The sequence below is a fragment of the Ochotona princeps genome, chromosome 9 (genome assembly GCF_030435755.1).
Source record: "Ochotona princeps isolate mOchPri1 chromosome 9, mOchPri1.hap1, whole genome shotgun sequence".
Classification (NCBI taxonomy): Eukaryota; Metazoa; Chordata; class Mammalia; order Lagomorpha; family Ochotonidae; genus Ochotona; species Ochotona princeps.
This window is the reverse complement of record NC_080840.1, coordinates 29709686-29729412: the sequence shown is the minus strand read 5'-3', so window position 1 is coordinate 29729412 and position 19727 is coordinate 29709686. Positions and strand designations below refer to the sequence as shown.

Sequence of the window (19727 nt, the reverse complement as noted above, 5' to 3'; positions counted from 1 at the left end):
ACTTGACAATCCCTTTGTGGTGGGCAATCTAGGCTATGTGAAAACTCCCTATTACCACAGTGAGTCAGTGTATGTCCTCATGTGTGTCTCCTTAGTTATCCTAAAGTTATTTCTTTGTGACATCAGAATAGTTACACATCTATAAAACACAAATTATGAGGTAGGTACTAATAACAGAGAGTTCCCATGTATCCCTTACCTGATTTTCCCTATTAATTTCTCATACTAGTATCTTCGTTGTAATCAATGAAGCCCACCCAGCTTCTCCTATTTTTTTTAATGGTATTTGTCTTTCTTTCTTTGGCTTACTTTACATTGCTGCAAACAACACAATTTCATTCCTTTTTATAGTAAAATAATATTCCGTTGTGAGTGTGTGTGAGTGTGTGTGTGTGTGTACATATTTTCTTGATCCATGCATCTGTAATTGGTATCTTGGTTACCATATTTTGGCAATACAATTGGTCTAGTTTTGTTTTTGTTGCCTGTGATTTTGGAGGGCTGTCCTAGAAGTCGTTGCCTCCACCAATGTTTTCAAGTGTTTCCGCTGTTTTCTTCCAGCAACTTCGGCGTTACAGGTCATACATTTAGATCTTTGATCCATCTTGAGTTGATTTCTGTATATGGTGAGAAGTAGGGAACTAATATTCTTCTATAAGGCGAGTTAAGTTCTGCTAGAATGATTTATTGAAAAAATTATTCTTTTCCTGTGCATGTGTAGATACAATCAACAATCAATTGGGTATATGTATGTGGATTAATTTCTCTTTATTCTATTCCATTAACCTAAGTGCCAATTTTTGTGACATTATCACGCTTTAAAAAATTACTAAACCTTAGTAATGTGCTTTGAAAATAAGTATTGTGACTGCTCCTGTTTAATTTCCTTCCTCAGAATCGCTTTGGATAGTCTGGTTCTTCTGTGATTCCATATGCATTATAAGGCTTTTTTTTTTTTTAAAGATTTTATTGTTATTGGAAAGCCAGATATACAGAGAGGAGGAGAGACAGAGAGGAAGATCTTCCGTCCGTTGTTTCACTCCCCAAGTGAGCCGCAACGGCTGGTGCGCGCCAATCCGATGCCGGGAACCAGGAACCTCTTCCAGGTCTCCCACACGGGTGCAGTGTCCCAAAGCTTTGGGCTGTCCTCAACTGCTTTTTCAGGCCACAAGCAGGGAACTGGATGGGAAGTGGAGCTGCCGGAATTAGAACCGGCGCCCATATGGGATCCCGGTGCTTGCAAGGCGAGGACTTTAGCCGCTAGGCCACGCCGCCAGGCCCTATAAGGCTTTTTTAGAAAGAATTTTTTGAACAAAGGTTTATTGAGAGGGCTTGAATTGAATCTGTAGATTGCTTTAGGTAGAACAGATATTTTAATAGTAATTCTTCCAATTCATAAGCAAGGAATATCTTTCTATCTTTTGGGTTATTGATCATTTTTCTTCATCAGTGTTTTGTAAGTTTTGTTGTATTTTCCACTTATTACCTTATTCCTGAATGTTTTATGTTTTGTTCCTATTGAATGGAACTTCTTTTCTGTTGTGATTTTACTGACCAAGAATGTAATAGATAAGGGATACTGCCCCAAGAATTGGCAAGAGTAAGGACCAGTGATTGTGGTAGAAGTGGTTTTGGTTTGTTTTGTTGTAACTTTCTAAAGATCTTTTAGAAAAATGAATGAAGTGTAGTGAGTGAAACTGATTTACCATTGTTGTTTCTTCCATTTGCGTCAGGGAGTACGTTCCCTGTCATAGAGCCAGTGTGCTACAACACAGCAGGATGTACCAGTCGGGAAGTGGCTTTGGGGGATCCAATGACAAGGCAAGTGAGACTACAGGCTAGCCACCAGTCTTTTCAAGGCCCTAGACACATTCTATTTTTTTTAAAAAATAGGTTTATTTATTTTTGTTGGAAAATCAGATAAATATAAAGGAGGAGAGACAGAGAAAGATCTTCCATCCACTGATTCACTCTCCCAGTGGCTGCAACAGCCAGAGCTGAGCTGATCTGAAACCAGGAGCCAGGAGCTTCTTCTGGGTTTCCCACATGGGTGCCGGGCCCAAGGGTTTGGGTCATCCTCGACTGTTTTCCCAGGCCACAAGCAGGTTGCTGGAAGGGAAGTGGATTAGCTGGGATTCAAACTGGTGCCCATATGGCACATGCAAGGCGAGGACTTTAGCCACTAGGCTATGGCTCCAGGCCCCCTACACACTTTCTAGGTTAAAGAAAACAGAGTCAAAACTTTAAGTGTTGATAAATTACATTATCCTCATTATCTTATTTCATATACCATTTGTTCAAGGATTCCACTACTTAGCAATTTATAGCATGAATTCCATGTCATGATGGGGCCATTGAATTTATTAATACTCATTTATAATATAGCATCTATACTCATTTTCTCTTCCTTTTTGCTTGTAATTATAGTTAAGCAACCTCTTCTCTGCATATAGAACTCATCTATTTTTATGTATCCAAAGATATAATTCTTACAGTTATCTCATAAAGGATGGTAATGAGTGGGAACAATTTAAACATTTGCAAAAATGATTATCGTAATTCAAACTTTCAAACTAAGTGATATAAAAAGCTGAATTAATGAATATATTTGATAGTTTAAAATTTCATTTTATATTGAGGAATTGATTATTGCTTTTGAAAAATAGTAATAACATTTGCAGTTAATAAATCTCATATTTTGTCATGTGTCAAGTAAGTAACTTAGACTAATTGTAAACCTTTTGGTTTTTAGACTTCTATGTTATTTTAAAAGTGAGAACTTCAAGACTTTTACTTATTTAGTTGTATATTTATCATACTATGAATACAAAGAAAATCTACTGTTTTTTTAAATTTTTATTTTTTATACAGTTTCATAGACTCAGGTATTTCCATTACTTCCCTTGCCATTTGTCTTCCCCAACAACAGAAAATATATTGTGTTAATTTTATCATAACAGGAAATCTATTCTAGGCTAGCTATCCATATATAATATTCAAACTTCTAAATTTGATGAACAAGTGAGTCTTAGCCTTCCCTTTAATATGAAATTTGTGACCTTCTAGATGGCAAAGGTGATGGGATTGTCAGTTACATGACATACATTATGTAAATTACATCTTACATTTGAGGAAGAGATTCTTTCGCCAACTTTAAAGAAATAAACCAGCGTGTATTAAAGGTTTGAGGACCGAGTGGCCAGGAAGCTGTGGCGCTTGCAGGAGCTGCCAGGTACCTGTGTGATAGCCAGCATTAAGGCAGAGCTACATTCCAGAGGCACAAGGAACTGAGTTTTGCCTACAGAACACATTAAAAGGACCCTGTCTCCAGAAAGAAACATGGTCAAGTCGATACCTTGACTTTAGTCATGGCACATCTTGAGCAGACAGCTTTACTGCACTGGAACTTCTAATTCTATAGAAACTGTAGGATAGCACATGTATCTTTTTTTGGGCCACTAAAATTGTGATGTGTTCTTTTGCAGTAAGAGAAAGCTACTACGAGAAATCTTCAAAAAACCCTGTAGAACACGAGAAATAGTATGCATGGATTTCCATTTTAAAAAGATTTTAAAAATAATTTATTTATTTTTATTGGAAAATCAGATATACAGAGAGGAGGGAAGACAGAGAGGAAGATCTGTCCGATGATTCACTCCCCAAATGGCTGCAACTGGAGCTGAGCTGATCCGAAACCAGGAGACTGGAACCTCTTTCTGGTCTCCCACTTGGGTGCAGGGTTCCAAACCTTTGGGCCGTCCTCGACTACTTTCCCAGGCCACAAGCAGGGAGCTGGATGGGAAGTGGGGCTGAAGGGACATGAACTGTTGCTCATATGAGATCCCAGTGCATGCAAGGTGAGGACTTTAGCCGTTAGACCACTGTGCCAGACCTAGACCTTTTCTTTTTATTTCTTTTATCCACCTACGAACTCTTCATAGCACCTTTTTGGAGTATAGAACAAAAATAAAGAGAAAAGTGGAAAATATAGTGAGAAAATGGCATTAATAAGTGGAAATTACTAGAGTATCTCATTGAAAGATAATTTGTGTGTTCAGTATCTTGAGATATCACCTAATTTATTCTCTGGAGAATTCCTTTGTATAACCATGGGAGAAAGAGAGTAAAACAGGGCAGATATTATTTCAGCATTAAGAGTAGAGGTTTGAGGGCCTGGCACCATAGCCTAGCAGCTCAAGTCATCTCTTTGCATGTGCTGGGATCCCATATTGATGTTGGTTCATGTCCTGGTGGCCATGCTTCCCATCCAGCTCCCTGCTTGCAGCCTGGGAAAGCAGTCAAGGATAACCCAAAGCCTTGGGACCCTGCACCCACGTGAGAGACCCCGAAGAAGCTCTGGTCTTCTGGCTTTGGATTGGCTCAGCTCTGGCCATTGTGGTCACTTGGGGAGTGAACCAGTGAACAGAAGATCTTCTCTCTGTCTCTCCTCCTCTCTGTATATCTAACTTTCCAGTTAAAAAAAAATCTTTAACAAAAGAAAAGAATAGAGCTTTGAAACTATAGATTCTCTGAAAAGGAGTGGGGGACACTGGTGCGATCATTGGTTTATACATTTAAGAAGTGCTGGATTCGAGTTTAAAGTCTTAGTAGTCAATTCTTGTATTTGTGTATGGTCAGCCTTCCTTGCCTGTCTTCTGTTTGATTTTTGCTTTTGTCCTTGAGTTTACTGTGGTTTTCTCTCTCTCTCTCTCTCTCTCTCTCTCTTTTTTACCATAAGCAAATGAATGCAAAATATTCTAGCTGACTCGTATCCAGAAGGAATGGAAGAAGTGCATTACATATGCAGTGGATTGAGACAGAGTTTCCTTGAAATGGTCCTGGTATCTTTTGAATGTAACATTTACCTGCAATGATGCAGCAATCATTGCCAGATTAGGTTTAAAGTTTACGAGTTTTGAAATAGTATTTTTAATCGAGTCTGTTTTTGTATATGTATGTTTATGGTTTCATGATATGTAATCATGGAACTTTGTTTTAATCATGACTTTGTTTTAATTTTGCATGACTGCTTCTATTCCTAGGAATCCTGAAGAATGAAATTTGCTTTGTGTCTCTCTAGAAAGCTCAGTGTAAGAGAAGTTGTACTGATTTTCAGAATTGGAATACAGTTTGTTAGGGACGTTGGTATAGAATCATGTGGATTTATTCCTTAGTAATTTCTTTGGCTTTGCTAGTCTTTTTCAAAGAGCGAACAGCAAAAATAGCATGGGAAGTCAAATTGTTGCTTGTAATTGACTACTTTAATTTTTGTAATACCTACCTGAGAATCGCTTGTACATGTTATTTGACACAGTTGGAAGTTTTGAGGTCTGATTTGGAATGTCTTGTCTGGAAAGAGGTCTCTCAAGGTTGATTTGAAGGTTATTTGTAGAACAGTTCTCACTGTGCTTACCTAATTACACAGTGCTTGAACTGGAAAATTAGGCTGGAGGGCGACCTCCCCCTCCCTACTGCCACAACACTCTTCACTTTCTCTTTCTTCTTTCTTTTGTTGTATTTCCACGTGAGCGTTTTTGTCTGTTTCTTTGATGTTAGTTCTAATCGTATTTTCCCCTCACTAATTTTTTCAAACTTTTATTTTCTATTTTCATCTAATTTATTTAGCCACTTGAGTCTTCGTTTTCTCTGTGTAAGAGTTCATTTGTGTTGTTGTAACAGTATTAACAAATAATAGTTATATGGAACATGAAAGTTTTCTGATGTTTTTCAGAACTACATAAAGCAGGGAATCAAAATTATTGAGGCACAGAAGAGCTATTTTTTAGTTCAGTGACACGTATCTAAAACTCACTGATATAGGCTAATTAACAAAATTCTTGTCTGAAAAAAAAGTTAAAATAGTTTCTTCTGATTTCCTTTGTTTAAGAAGAATTGGAATTAAAATGAAAAAAAAATTAAGATTTGAAGTTTGTCCTTGAAGTGTTTCCACTTCCTAAATATATTTTGATCTGTGCTCTAATACTTTATTCTTTCAGAAAATGTGCAATTTTGGAATTATATTCACATTCAAAGCTTAGGTTCTTTTAAAAGTATGGGTATAATTAAAAGCTGTATCATTAAGTTACACTTTTTAAAAAAAATTATTTATTTGAAAGGCATAAAAGGGGAGAGAGAAAGAGAAAGAGAGAAGAGAAAAGGAAAGAAAGAAAAAGAGAGAGAAGTAGAGAGAAAGAGAGAAAATCTAGCCTTTAGCCCACATGGCCATGCTGGTCCTGGCTGAACCCAGGAGCCAGGAACTAGTGTTGTAATTATTCCATCCAATACCTACCCTTCGTTGTAGCAGGGAAGCATGGAAGAACCACAATGCTATTGTTTTCATTGTGTTGTGTGGAGAATGGATTTTACGGAGCATGATTAATGCACATTAGGAAACTACTGAAACAGTCCTTGAGAGGGATGTTGGGAACCTGAACTAGAATTACAGTTGTGAAGTGGAAAACAGTGATAGATTTTTAGGTCAGTTTTAAATGGATCTAAAATTATATACTTTTTATTTTCTGTATATTGTTTTGAATGTAGAGTTGGTGGAAACTACTGATGGATTGAATATGTTAATCTATAAGTTATTGGGTATTCTATATAATAGTATTCTAAATAGGCAAAAATGTAGAACAGCAATTTGATGCGGAAATTAGGTATTCTGTCTATCACATTGTGTTTCTGATGCCCTTTTGACTTTCTTTTGGGAATGCCAAATTGACAGAGGGAAAATGAGTCTAAAGTTTTAGGGGAAAATAAAAGCAAAGATATAATATAATGATAATATTTAAAGTCATGGAGCCTACGTCACCTACAGAGAGACTGGAGTTAAGTGACGGGAGAGATCCACCCAAAGCCACAACAGGTATTGAGCATTCCTAACATTTGGTCCTTCAAGAGAACCAGTGAAAGACATTAAGAAAAAAAGTGCCACATGTTTCAAGAAAGAAGAAGAAAAAATGGTCTAAGAGACGAGGACAGCATAATGTCTGTATCAGTGCTGTTGGGATAGCATGTTTAAAAAAACCCATAATTTCATTACATAGTTTGATAAAAGAATGTGAAATGAATGAATAGCCATAGAAATCCACAAGGAACTTTTTTTAAGAAATACTGTTTTGAAGAGGACAAGCAAACAAGAAGTAGAACCTGGAGTGGAATGTGAGGTCCATGGAAGCTCTTGTAAGATGAGAAAAGAATCTAGTGATAGGGTTATTGCTGACTTGATTCACATTTTAAATAAATGCTGTTATTTATCATTATCATACCACTAAAACCTTCTAAAATTGGTGAACTATGTTTTCTTGTTTTTTGAGGAAACTATTAAGAAAAAGAGTAAGCTAGTTGGAAAATTGATAGAATGAATGTTTTAAAATTATACTCATTTTTAAACTTGATAATCACAAATAGCAAGGATCTCTGATTAATCTTGATCATTATATATATATATATGTTAGGAAATTGTATTTTAAAATTGTTAGGATTGGATTGAACTATGTTTAGATTTCATGAGTTTATTTTCATGCTTCTGTTTTTGTTGTATGGAGAGTAAAAATGTTGTTTTGGTTAGCATTTGCCAAAGGAAGAATGGGAGTTGATGGTAGAAGTTGCCTGTTCTGAGGCCATTTTTACAGGTTGGGTCTGGATCCTGGGGAATGAGTGAGTGATTCCAGGCCTAAGTAACTGTTTTCAGGAAAATGTTTGGAGAAACAAGTAACACATAAAATGAAACTGATCATGCCGTAACTACTAAAACATTGTCCTTTATAGACTTCTTAGTTACCACACTTAGGTAACATTCCTTCTACCTGAGTGGCTACTCCTGTTTGTGTCTCTTTCATTGGCTTGTACTTAAAAACTTAACTGATGACTTAATATGAAACTTGGTTACTGGATGCTGTCTTAGACTTCTCATTTTTCTTTTTTACATTTTGAGCTGTCTCACAGGATGATCTCATCCATTTGCTTGATTGACATCATTTCTTAACATGCTGATGGTTCCCTCAGTTATGGCTTCAGCAGAGGCTTTCTTCTGAATTCCAGAGTGACATATCCAATTACTTACAAATCTGTGCTTCTTGCTGTCTTATATATAACTCAAATTCAACAACTCATCATCTTCCCCTTTCAACTCCATCAACCTATCTCAACTCCTTTTAGAATTCTCTGTCTCAGCAAATTTGAAGACTCTCAGCTTGGTTATTTAAGAGGGAAATCTAAGAATAATTTTTGCTTCCTTTCTTGACCTTCCCACATCCCATAGCCAATCAATCACTATGTTCTATTGACTTAACATCCACCTTTTTAATTCCATTACTTCCCCCCCCCCCCAATCTTATTGTGATCATTTTAATCCAAGCAGACCAATATCTTGCTCGGACTACTACATTTGCTTTCTAACTGATATCTATACATCTGTATGTAGTAAAATGACATTCTGGTGTCTTTTTGGTTGTATTTCCTCTTCATTTTTTTTAGTTCATTTCTGAGTTTTTCATTCTGACAACTTGGACTTGCTGAATCTGTTGACGCAAAGGAAGGTTGTTACAACAAAACACAAAATTATTCATAGATCTGATTAAAAATCAAAACACCCAACACTGTTTCATGTGCTGTAGGATGTGACTCCTGTTTCTGCTCCAGTTACTCAATTTCTCCCTGCACTGTCCTTGCTCTTTAATTATATCATAATTGACTCTATCTTTTGACCTTCGTTTCTCTTTTAACTTGGCTAATACCTGAATGGTATGTCCTCAATGACATATATAATTATTTATTTAATATCTATCTTATCTTAAAGTTGCTATAAGGGCTGAGTCTATATATTCTCTCTCTCTCTCTCTCTCTCCTTCTCTCTTATTCCTGTTTTTATTATTCCCTTTTCTTTCTTTTTTTCTTTTTTTTTTTTTGTGGACTCACTGACACTTAGAAAATTGCCCAGGAGACTGTAATTAGTACTGTAAAAATACAATTTGAATGAATGAATGAATGTGCACAGAGATTCATCCTCTCGATACCTGCCTGAAACAGAGCATGGTGAGTTGTTCAGTCTTGAGATTGACTACCCTTGGCTGGGATATATGCTTCATACTGTGGGTGCCAGCTATTGCTGAAGCGCCATCCTCAAGTGACTTTATGGTCAGCATATCTCATTGAGGAGGATGTAGGAGTAGAAGATTTAGAGAACTGTGGAAGCAAATGTGATATCCTTGGATGCTTACACGTAAAGAGGAAGTCCTAATAAATGCAATTAGGGCAAAGATCCAGGGAAATGAGATAATTGTCTGATGCAATCCCTTTGTAATTACAGCATTATGGGATTGGAAGATATTTTGGATTTGGCATAAGATTTTCAAAGAGCTTTATTAATTAACCTACATAACTCATTGTTTCCACCTCTCCTTCCCCCAAGCCTCTGATATCCTCTGCAGGAAAACTTGTAAAGATATTAAAACAGTTGGCCAAGGAACAAAATAGTTGCTAGAATCTTCATCACAGGCTAACATGAGCTACTAACTTGTTAGTAGCTTTCTAAAGACTTTCACTAATATTGAAATAGGTGAAAAAAAAAAAGGCTGCTGGACTCATCATTATTATTTCCTTTAAGCTGAGTCTCCTAGGAAGCAGGTTGTAGGAGTTCAGTAGTGATCTCCTAGACTGTTGGCTGATCAAGAAGGACGGCAGAAAATGATAGATAAAAAGGAACTAGAAAGTAGGCAATGGAAAAGAGTAATTTTTTAAAAAATTTTTTATTGGAAAGTCAGATATACAGAGAAGAGGGAAAACAGAGAGGAAGATCTTTCATCTGCTGATTCACTCAAGTAGCTGCAACTGAGCCAATCTGAAGCCAGGAGCCAGGAATCTCTTCTGGGTCTCCCATGCGGGTGCAGGGTCCCAAGGCCTTGGGTCATCCTCGTCTGCTTTCCCAGGCCATAAGCAGGCAGCTGGGTGGGAAGCGGGGCTGCAGGGATATGAACTGTTGTCCATATGGGATCCCAGTGCGTGCAAGGCGAGGACTTTAGTCACTAGGCTACCACACAGTGCCGGATCCTGAAAAGAATAAATTCTGATTCATCATTGCTCAGTTACACTCAGCCAGTAGTGAGTAGCTCCTTACTGTTTGCTTTAAACCTAATTGAATGCTGAGAAAAATGCACCTTTTTGTTGATGGGAAATGTCCTGGAATGTGAAAATTCTAATGATACGAAAGTATTTTAACTTTAAAATTAGTTTCCATACTTTACGTGGTTGCATTTTTCTTCACTGCTGAGCCTAATTGATGTTGTTCAAGCCAATTAACATAGAATAATATTAAGGCTTTTCCTTTTTTTTTTTTTAAAGATCTGTCTAGTTGTTTGAAAGGCAGACACACATACACACGTACATATATACATACATATCTTCCATCCACTGGTTCACTTTCCTAAATGCTGCAAGAGCTAGAGCTAGGATGCACTGAAGCTAGGAGACAGGAAAACAGGAATTCTGTCTGGGTCTCCATCAATTGCTGCCTTCCCATGTGTATTTAAAAAAAGAAGAAAAAAAAACACTGAATATGAAAGGGAGTAGCTGGAATTCAACTGCAGTGTGGGCTGTGATCATTTCAAAAACTGGCTTACCCCGCTGTACCCCAATAACCATCCTCCTCTTTTTTTAAAAAGACTTGTTTGGAAGAGTTACAGAGAAAGAGAAGGAGAGACAGGGAGATCTCTTAGTGTCTTCTGGTTCACTGCCCAGATGACTGCCGTGGCTGGGGTAAGCCATGCTGAAGCCAGGAGCCTGCAGCTTTCTCTAGGTCTTCCATTTGGGTAGCAGGGGCCCAAGTACTTGGACCATCTTTCACTACTTTTCATGGGCACATTAGCGGAGAGCTGAATCAGAAATGGAGCAACTGGGACTGGAAGCTGGTGGCAGCTTTACCTTTTGTACCACAGCACAAGCCCTAACCCATCCCCTTTCAGAGCCTCCAAGGCAGTTTTTATGCCAGCTGAAGTGAAAATTGAAAAAAGTATTTGTTTTTATGGCATAGGTTGCCTGTGGCCAAGCTAGCCACCCTCTTCCTTTTTTTCATGATATTCAGAGTAGAAAGGACTTGCCTGAGAGAAAGGAATCAAGAATGGGAACTCTTGGAGGCCTGTCTGCTTGCACAGTATTTTACTTTGCTCCCCTGTTTTGCTGAAACACATTTATCATTGTGCATATGATTATTTCTGATATTTCTGTGTCATAACAATATTTAGTCCATTGCAGTGTCTAAATCCTTTTAGTAGTTTCTAGGAGTAGAAATGCCACAAGGAAGCATTTTGCAAGCTTAGATGTGAATCTTGAAAGTCCTATAGGCTATAAAAAATTTTATATTGTTGTTTCTGGTTAATAAAACCATTATAGATGAAGTTGAATCTTGTTCTGTTGCTATTGTTCCCTGAAATTGTTGTGTTTCTCTCAGTGGTTCTCTTGGTAGTTACCAAGGGAATATATAAGAACTAGCAGTCCAAACACTGGGAAGGACTTGCCAGCTTTTTCTTCTTCTTCAGAGCTTTTGGTTCTCTTTCTTCTACTTGGTATAACCTGCAGGTGTCATTTAGGAAATTCTCATCATGTAGTGTCAATCTGGGTTTGATATCTTGACTCTTTCATTCACTGAGACAGATATTTATTTATGTTGCTGCCTGCTTTGGGGTGAGGGAACCGCTCTAACAAGAACTTCTGTGCCTCTAGACATTTTTAAAATATTTATTTATTCTTATTGGAAATGCAGATTTACAGAGAAACCGAGACAGAAAGAAAGATACTCCATCCGCTGGTTCATTCCCCAAGTGGCTGCAACAGCCGGAGCTAAGCTGATCTGAAGCCAGGAGCCAGAAACAACTTCTGGGTCTCCCACATGGGTACAGGGACCCAAAGTTTGGGCCGTCTTTAACTGCTTTCCCATGCCACAAGCAGGCAGCTGGAAGTGAAGTGGAACAGCTGGGATTTGAACCGGTGCCCATATGAAATCCCACTGCATACAAGGCAAGGATTTTAGCTACTATGCTACCATATCAGGCCAGGCTCTGGAGTTTTGAAACAATTCTGAAAGACCTTTCAGCATGATGATGTTGGAGACAAAGCAGTAAAATTTGTCCCTCTTTTTATAAGTTAGAAAAACTCGTCAGAGAGGTGGTAATGATGGCGGAGCTTTCACATGCTTGTGATGGTTTTCTGTCTGTCTTTCCTCTCAGGTTTGGATGGTTGAGACAGTGATATGAGTCTGGTTAGCAGCAGTGGTTAGAACTAGGGACATAAATAAGGCACTGTTTAATTTTTATTGTGTGTCAAAACTGTTGTCATCAACAAAACTTTAGAAACTTGTTATGAAAACTGCTGTATTTTGAACTGTTCTGAATTTTATTTGAAAAAATTGTGAATAGAAATAAATACACGAGTATTTCAGGTGTACTCTAGATTTTTGATGCACATATTTAGATTTGGCTGTTCTTACTCTATCCCATCCATGTATTTCATCTGAATTTGAAGCATATGTTAAATTATTCTTCTTAAATAAGTGCCTTCTCTTTCCTCTTTTTGTTAGGAATACTTTGGTCTGCTTTTGATTTCTTTCTTTGTTTTCCCAGGGGTGAATGGTTCTATGATTTTGATTCAGAAAAATGTTTATAAAAGGAAAGTTTAATGATGAAAACATACGAAGACCTATTTTTCAAAATATTTGGTATCTGGATCATCTTATGATCCTTAGAATTTTCATCAGTTAGATCCTTCAGATAGTCAATGAAAGAAGAATGGCAGAGCCGTACATTTGTTTTAATTATATTGATAGGAGTATTAGCATTTTAGAGAGTATACATATTTTATATCATTGATTCATTATCTATATTGGCATATTTTAATTTTTATATATTTTATTAGAAACACTTTGATGCTGTTAAGGATGAAATTTAAGACCAGAAAAATCTAAATGTCATGGGTGATTGTGTCTTATATAAGAGGTTCATATTATTAATTTAGAAGGTAAGGCTGATGACTTTTCAAATTGTGTTAATAATCCTAGCTTTTTCATGATGTGGTTCCATAGGCACAGATATTTCTTCTCCTCCCTTAGCCTGCCGTCCTCCTGTTTTCCCTCCTAGTATTACAAATAGTATAGTCCTTTAGCAACAGTCACAAGTCCATCAGTATACTATTGAAATATACATGATATTGTGGGTATAGACAATGGTGTTACTTTTCTTAAAACATTTAGCTTAACAGCCATGAGGCATTTGCTAAGGCTCTTAAATAATTTTAACTTAAGAGCTTATACCTCAAATATTTTTGAGAACAGTATAAAGCAATTAGTGCTAACTTTTGGCTTCTTTTCTTTTGGATCTTTTATGCTACTAATCAAACAATTTTAACTTTTATAGAATTTTTGGAATTTATTGATAAAGAAGAGACCATATAAATTGGCAAAAATGTAACTATTTACATGAAAATTATTAGGTAGTATTTTATTTACTTGGGCATTACTAACCAAAAGTTCATGGATTACAGCCATATTTAATATGAGACAGTGATTTCAATGTAATTTTAGAGTTATCAGTGTGGATTACACTTGTAGGTTTTTTTGTGGCTGATATATAAAATAAGCATAATGGGGGAAAATCTGTAATATTCTCATTCAGAGGAAATTTATAGTACCTTTTTATATCTTGCATCAGTATTCTCTCTGAGTTTGAACATTTTAAAATATGTTGAAGCGTATTATTTGGAATTTCTCAAAATGGCTATTAAAAATATACATTCTTACCAATAAATGTGATATAAGGATACGCATTTTCTAATCAACATTTTGCCAATTCAATTTTCAAAAATATTGTTTGTTTTTTGATTGAAACTTTTCAAGTTGACTGATTTTTAGGTATCTTCTTAAATGAAATTATCTTTGATTCCAGAACTTTCTTAGCCTCTTCTGTAAGATCTCTTACTAATTCTGCTATTGCTGGTGAGAATCTGAAGATTGTCATAGAATGGTTATAGAGAAACCAATTGCCACCATCCATATCACTTTTTTTTAAGATTTATTTTTTATTTTGTTTTTTATTGGAAAGTCAGATATACAGAGAGGAGGAGAGACAGAGAGGAAGATCTCCCGTCTGATGATTCACTCCCCAAGCAGCCTCAATGGCTGGAGCTGAGCCAATCTGAAGCCAGGAGCTTCTTCTGGGTCTCCCACGTGGGTGCAGGGTCCCAAATGCATTGGGCCATCCTTGACTGCTCTCCCAGGCCACAAGCAGGGAACTGGATGGGAAGTGGAGCTGCGGGGATTAGAACCGGTGCCCATGTGGGATCCCGGGTTTGCAAGATGAGAACTTTAACCACTATGCTATCGCACCAGGGCCCATCCATAACATTTGTGAGCACTAATGCCCTTTTTTGTTTCAGTTGTACATGTGGGATTATTTAGAAAATTTCTGAATTTGTCTGAATTCCCTGCAAAAGGGTAGTCATAAGAATTGTATTCCAACATCTAATAGAGACTTGTACAAAGAAAGCTCTGTAAATATTTGTTATGAGTAGTTATGATAAACAAGCTAGACCTGGGGCCCGATGCTGTAGCCTTGCAGCTGAAGTCCTTGCCTTGCACGCACTGGGATCCCATATTGGCGCCAGCTCTAATCTTGGAAGCCCCACTTCCCATCCAGCTCCATTCTTGTGGCCTGGGAAAGCAGTTGAGGACGGCCCAAAGCCCTGGGTCCCTGCACCCGTTTAGGAGATCCAGAAGAGGCTCCAGGCTCCTGGCCTTGGATTGGCTCAGTTTCAGCCATTGCAGCCACTTGGGGAGTGAATCAATTGGACCGAAGAGCTCTTTTCTTTCTTTCCTACTCTCTGTAAATCTGCCTTTCCAATAAAAATAAAATGAAGCTTTTAAAAAAAAAAAACCGTAACTGAATGCAATCTTACAATTCAATTTCCAGAAGGGTTTTTTTTTTTTTTGTATTTAGTTCATAGTGGGATCATTTCCAAAGAGTATGTACTGTAGAGTTTTCAAATGAATTTATATGTATTACAGATTTTAATATCCACACTAACAAACCTTTGAGATAAATGACGTAACTGCACATTTCAAGAAACTATAGTACACACATATAAAGTCAACATCTTAAGGTGTCAAGGCTAATTTAGTGTTAAAGTCAAAATCTAAGCCACAGTTGGATATTTGTAGCACCAGGCCATTTGAATTGAGTAGGACGTTCTTTCTGTCTTCATAGAAATCTCTAACATTACTTTGTTGTTATGCACTCTGGGAAATTTGGAACAAATGTTATTTATAAACATTCTAATAGCATATTTATAAAAATTATAAGGTCTGTCTAAGGCACTATGTTTTTAATTAGAAATATTGAAGCTTTTTTATTTATGAGTCTTACAACATGACATGATAGGTTAGGCGGAAACAAGCGAGAAGCTAAGAACAAAATGAAGGCCTTAGCTTGTTTCCTGTACAATTTATGAGTATGGATAAAATAATTGACTTATATAAAGCTTTGGTCTTTTTTATTTGACAACATGTATATTGAATTCCTCCTGTCTTCTTGGCACTGTGCTAGGTAAATAAGAGAATGGAGGGCTTACTCTCATTGAATTAAGGCAGTAAGTATTTTTTTAAAGATTTATTGGAAAGTTGGAGTTAGAGAGGGAAGGAAAGACAGAGACAGATATCTTCCTGTAATGCCCCTGACAGCTGGAGCTGAGCCAGTCTGAAGACAGGAGCCAGGAACTTCTTCCACATCTCCCCATGGAAGCAGGACCCTCAGTTCTTGAGCCATCCTCTGCTGCCTTCCCAGGGCAGAAAAGGGAAACTGGATTAGGAGTGGAGCAGCCAGGGCTAGCACTGATGTCCAAATGAGATGCTGGTGCTGAAGGTGGAAGCCTAGCCTACTAAGCCCTGGTATGCTACTCCTAGAGACAATAAATGTTTCCTTTTAAGTAAAGATGGACACATACATTTAAAAAATGCTTTGAAGGGTAGGTGCAGAGTATAACGAGAATAAAAAATAGGGATGCCAAATAGGCAACAGGAAATCTTGACACAGTGGCATTTAGAAAACAATTCTAGGATATTGAAGAGCAGAAAGAAAGCTGACCGGTAGTGTGAGTGCTCTTTAGTGAGAATTGGAAAATAAGACCCAAAGGAAAGTCGTTGCTGTATTGTTCACTGTTTCAAAAATTTTTGGTGCTTATGCCATTTCTAGTGCCCTTCCCATGATCTTGCCTTCAGACCCAATTCTGAAACACTGAAGAAGCCCATAAAAAAAAGGGTTAGTGCTTTGCAGGCGATCATGCTTTTGATTATTTATAAAAATGAAATCTACCCATAAGGGGAACATTCAAACCTATTGTTTTCATTACAGATAGTGTAAACTGTGAAAGTAACTTGAAAATAGGACTTTAAAAAGTGTCCTTATCTTCTACCATAGAAATGAACATTGTAGCTAGTTTTATGGTTAATCTGTACAGGCTGGCCTGTTTGCAATGGTTAATGCCTATGGGTGTATATTTATGTGTGCGTTCAAGTATACACATGTGCACATATGTAGAAAACAGGATGATCGGGGAGGGGCACAGGGATTGCACTCCAGAGCAAAGAAGTTTGTTGCAAATGGTTTCTTTATAGCGGGGTCTTTTATTCACTAAAGGCCTAGTTTTTTTTTTTTTTAATCGATAAAATGATAGCAAGGGGGCCTGGAGCAATAGCCTAGTGGCTAAAATCTTCACCTTGCATATGCCAGGATCTACATGGGCACTGGTTCTAATCCCAGCGGCTCTGCTTCCCATCCAGCTCCCTGCTTGTGGCCTGGGAAAGCAGTTGAGGATGGCCCTAAGTCTTGGGATCCTGCATTCACGTGGGAGACCCTGATGAAGCTCCAGGCTCCTGGTTTTGGATCGACTCTACTCTGGCCTTTGCGTCCTCTTGGGGAGTGAATCAATGAATGGAAGATCTTCCTCTCTGTCTCTCCTCCTGTTTGTATATCTGACTTTCCATTAAAATCAATAAATCTTAAAAAATGATAGTAAGATTAACATATATATTTTCTGAAAATTAAAGAGAAATTTGGATATACTTTATCACAGGGAATATTTTATATATATGCATATATGTATGTGCAAATGGTTGTGTGCTTACATAATGTGAAATAATAGGGAATAGTTGAAACAGCACTCATATCAATGAGCCCTTAAGGAAACTAAGAAGCTTGAAAAAAACTGGTGAATTTTTTGACATGAGTAAGCCTATAACTATAATAATACAAAATAAGCATGTAATACTAAGATACTAAAGTATGAATCTGACTTCAATTGAGTGATGTATATGTGGGAGGAGACACAGGGGTCAGGACTAAGAGTTGAGGTAAAAAGGACTAAAAGGCCTGAAAACAGGTTAGGGACAACTAAAGATCAAAAAAAAAAGAAAAAAAAATTGGCAAGTGTGTCCTTATGTAAGTGAGTCGATATTAAAATTGGGTCTTGCCACTACTCTATTGGACAGCTTTTCTTAAATGCACATGTACGTGTGGATGTAGAATAACCTAAGATTTTTTTCTGAAAAAGAATTATGAAGAATGGGTGATGATACAGGGATATCTAAGACTTCAGGGGCCTTCAGAAACAGTCTCCTTTAAAAAATGCTACAAAATAAAGCAATAATAGTTGAGCATGTCTGTCTTGTTTGTTTTTCATTTATGGAAAAGTTCTTATTTAGTGTGCGTTGTTTAGATGAATTTCAGTGCAGAGGTATGTTTTTTTCTGACAACGATTTGATTAACCATGTAGTCACTATGTGTGGGCTTCAGAAAGAAGCCAGATTAAATGCCAGTCACTTTTTATTTAAAAATATATAAACAAAACAATTTTTACATTTAAATAAGAAGCCAAGATGTCTTAATGAGTCCCTTTCAAATGTATTTTTGTTTAGAAGTAGGACGTTATAAATGTAGATTATAAAAAAAGCTCCACTGTCTCTCATAGTTTGAGTGCTTTGTGAGATCACAAGAAGGACCTACACTTATTTTTAGAGTGAGCTGGTCCTCTGCAGCAGCTAAAGGGACATGCCGTGCTGCTGGAGGTCCTCATTTTTCAGAAGAGAGGAAAAGATTGGGGGACTTGTATAATTTCTCCTCCTCTCATCCAGTAGTCATGTTGAGAAGATACCTTGTCCCCATTTTTATTACTTGTGAGATTTGATTGCTGGCAGCCAGATGTGCTGAAACTCCTGACGACAGCATCTCTTCATTGCGTGTTTTTAATAGGCTTAGAGAAATATGAGTGGAGTACATGAAAGCAGCTCGGCTTCACACTTGAGCTGGGAATGCCCAAAAGCTTACTGCTGTTTGGAATTCTTGCTACAATCAGGGGAAAGCCGAAAGCTGCACGAGTACTGAATCTTCTCCGACTGAACTAGAAGAATAATGACTGTACAATTAGCTCTCAACCTCTGCTCGTTTAAACACAGTTTTTACAGAGCTCAGGAGAAATATGGAACTTGATTGGCATGTTTTTATTTGATGGTGTCTACAAATAGATGACTTTAAAGACAGGTGGTAAGGAAAAATAAGAGAAAGGGGGAGAAAAAGAAAGAAAATGCAATTTGAGACGTTGCGCCAAGTCTGCAATTCTGTTTTATCTCATTTCCATGGGGTTTTTTCATCCCCACCAAATATTTTACAAAATGAGCTTTTTGGACAAACGCTGAACAATGCAAGGTGAGTAGAGCTGAACTGTATTCTTTTTTAATGTTGCTTTTTCACAATGGTAATCTTGCATATCCGAGGTAACTCTTTTGTACTGATATGTTAGTATTAAAAGGGTGTTGTCTTTTTGAATGCAAATATAAGCTTTTATGTGGTATTCTTAACTTGATTTTAAGAAAAAATAAGCTTACTTTAAGGCACAAAAAGCTTCTTTTACTGGCTTTGCCTCTGAAATATAGCACAGTTATCAGGCTGTTTCATTCTCTGATTTTCTAGTTAGCAAAATGATTTACTTAAAGTCTCGGCTAGATGTTTTCTTTGTGAACACAGCAGTGATTACGTTGCATATATAGAAATGGGACTATCTAATCATATGTGATAGGTTGGAAATGTGAATTAGCAATCATGCATGCTCTTGGGAAGCATGCAGGGATGTTTTCTGGATCTAAGATATTCCCCTCTGCAGAAAATAACCCCTGTTAAATAAGCTGTGTTTTGGCTGCTGGTAGTGTGTTGTATTAGGTTGGCTAGTTTGGGAGGATTCTTTGTTATAAATTCCTATTGAATTTTCAACGATCTTTTTTTTTTCCCCTGTTGACGGCTGTTAAATTAAGAACATATGTCTTAGATGGTTTCTCTGGCATATAGTAGAAGAGGTGTTCTATTAAGGAATGCTGTTAAAATGCGGTTGTATCAACCAGCTCTTCCCATGTTTATGTTATTTTAGTTTTGAGCTTTTTTCATAATGTGTACTTCATTTTGTGGAGAAAAACTGAGAAATTCTGTGAGCATGGTAATGCATTAAAAGCCTCTGGAAACTGATGGGAACTAACAGTGCAAAGAATATTGGATGGGGTTTGCTGTGTTCTTGTAGGATCTCTGAGCAATGAGAGGCAGCCTATTACAGAGCTTAAAAATGCTTAGCCTACAGGGTATATCAGATATTTAGGACTTTTGAATGTGGATTAGCAATCTGTTTCTTATAGAATTGTACTTTTT

General features: G+C 37.2%; 1 protein-coding gene across 9 annotated transcripts in view; it reads left to right on the top strand.

Moving 5' to 3' along the window:
* Positions 1 to 19727, top strand: part of RIMS2 (regulating synaptic membrane exocytosis 2) — a 506806-nt gene that overhangs the window by 152041 nt on the left and 335038 nt on the right. For 3 of the 9 annotated variants that reach the window (XM_036492201.2, XM_036492199.2, XM_036498469.2), the window contains exon 1: positions 18117 to 18740. The exons of the other annotated variants lie outside the window; for them this stretch is intronic. In XM_036492201.2, coding sequence (XP_036348094.2) covers positions 18619 to 18740 — 122 coding nt within the window. In that variant the 5' untranslated portion in view covers positions 18117 to 18618. Of the gene's footprint in view, positions 1 to 18116; positions 18741 to 19727 lie in introns of those variants that run through there. 9 annotated transcript variants of the gene reach the window in all.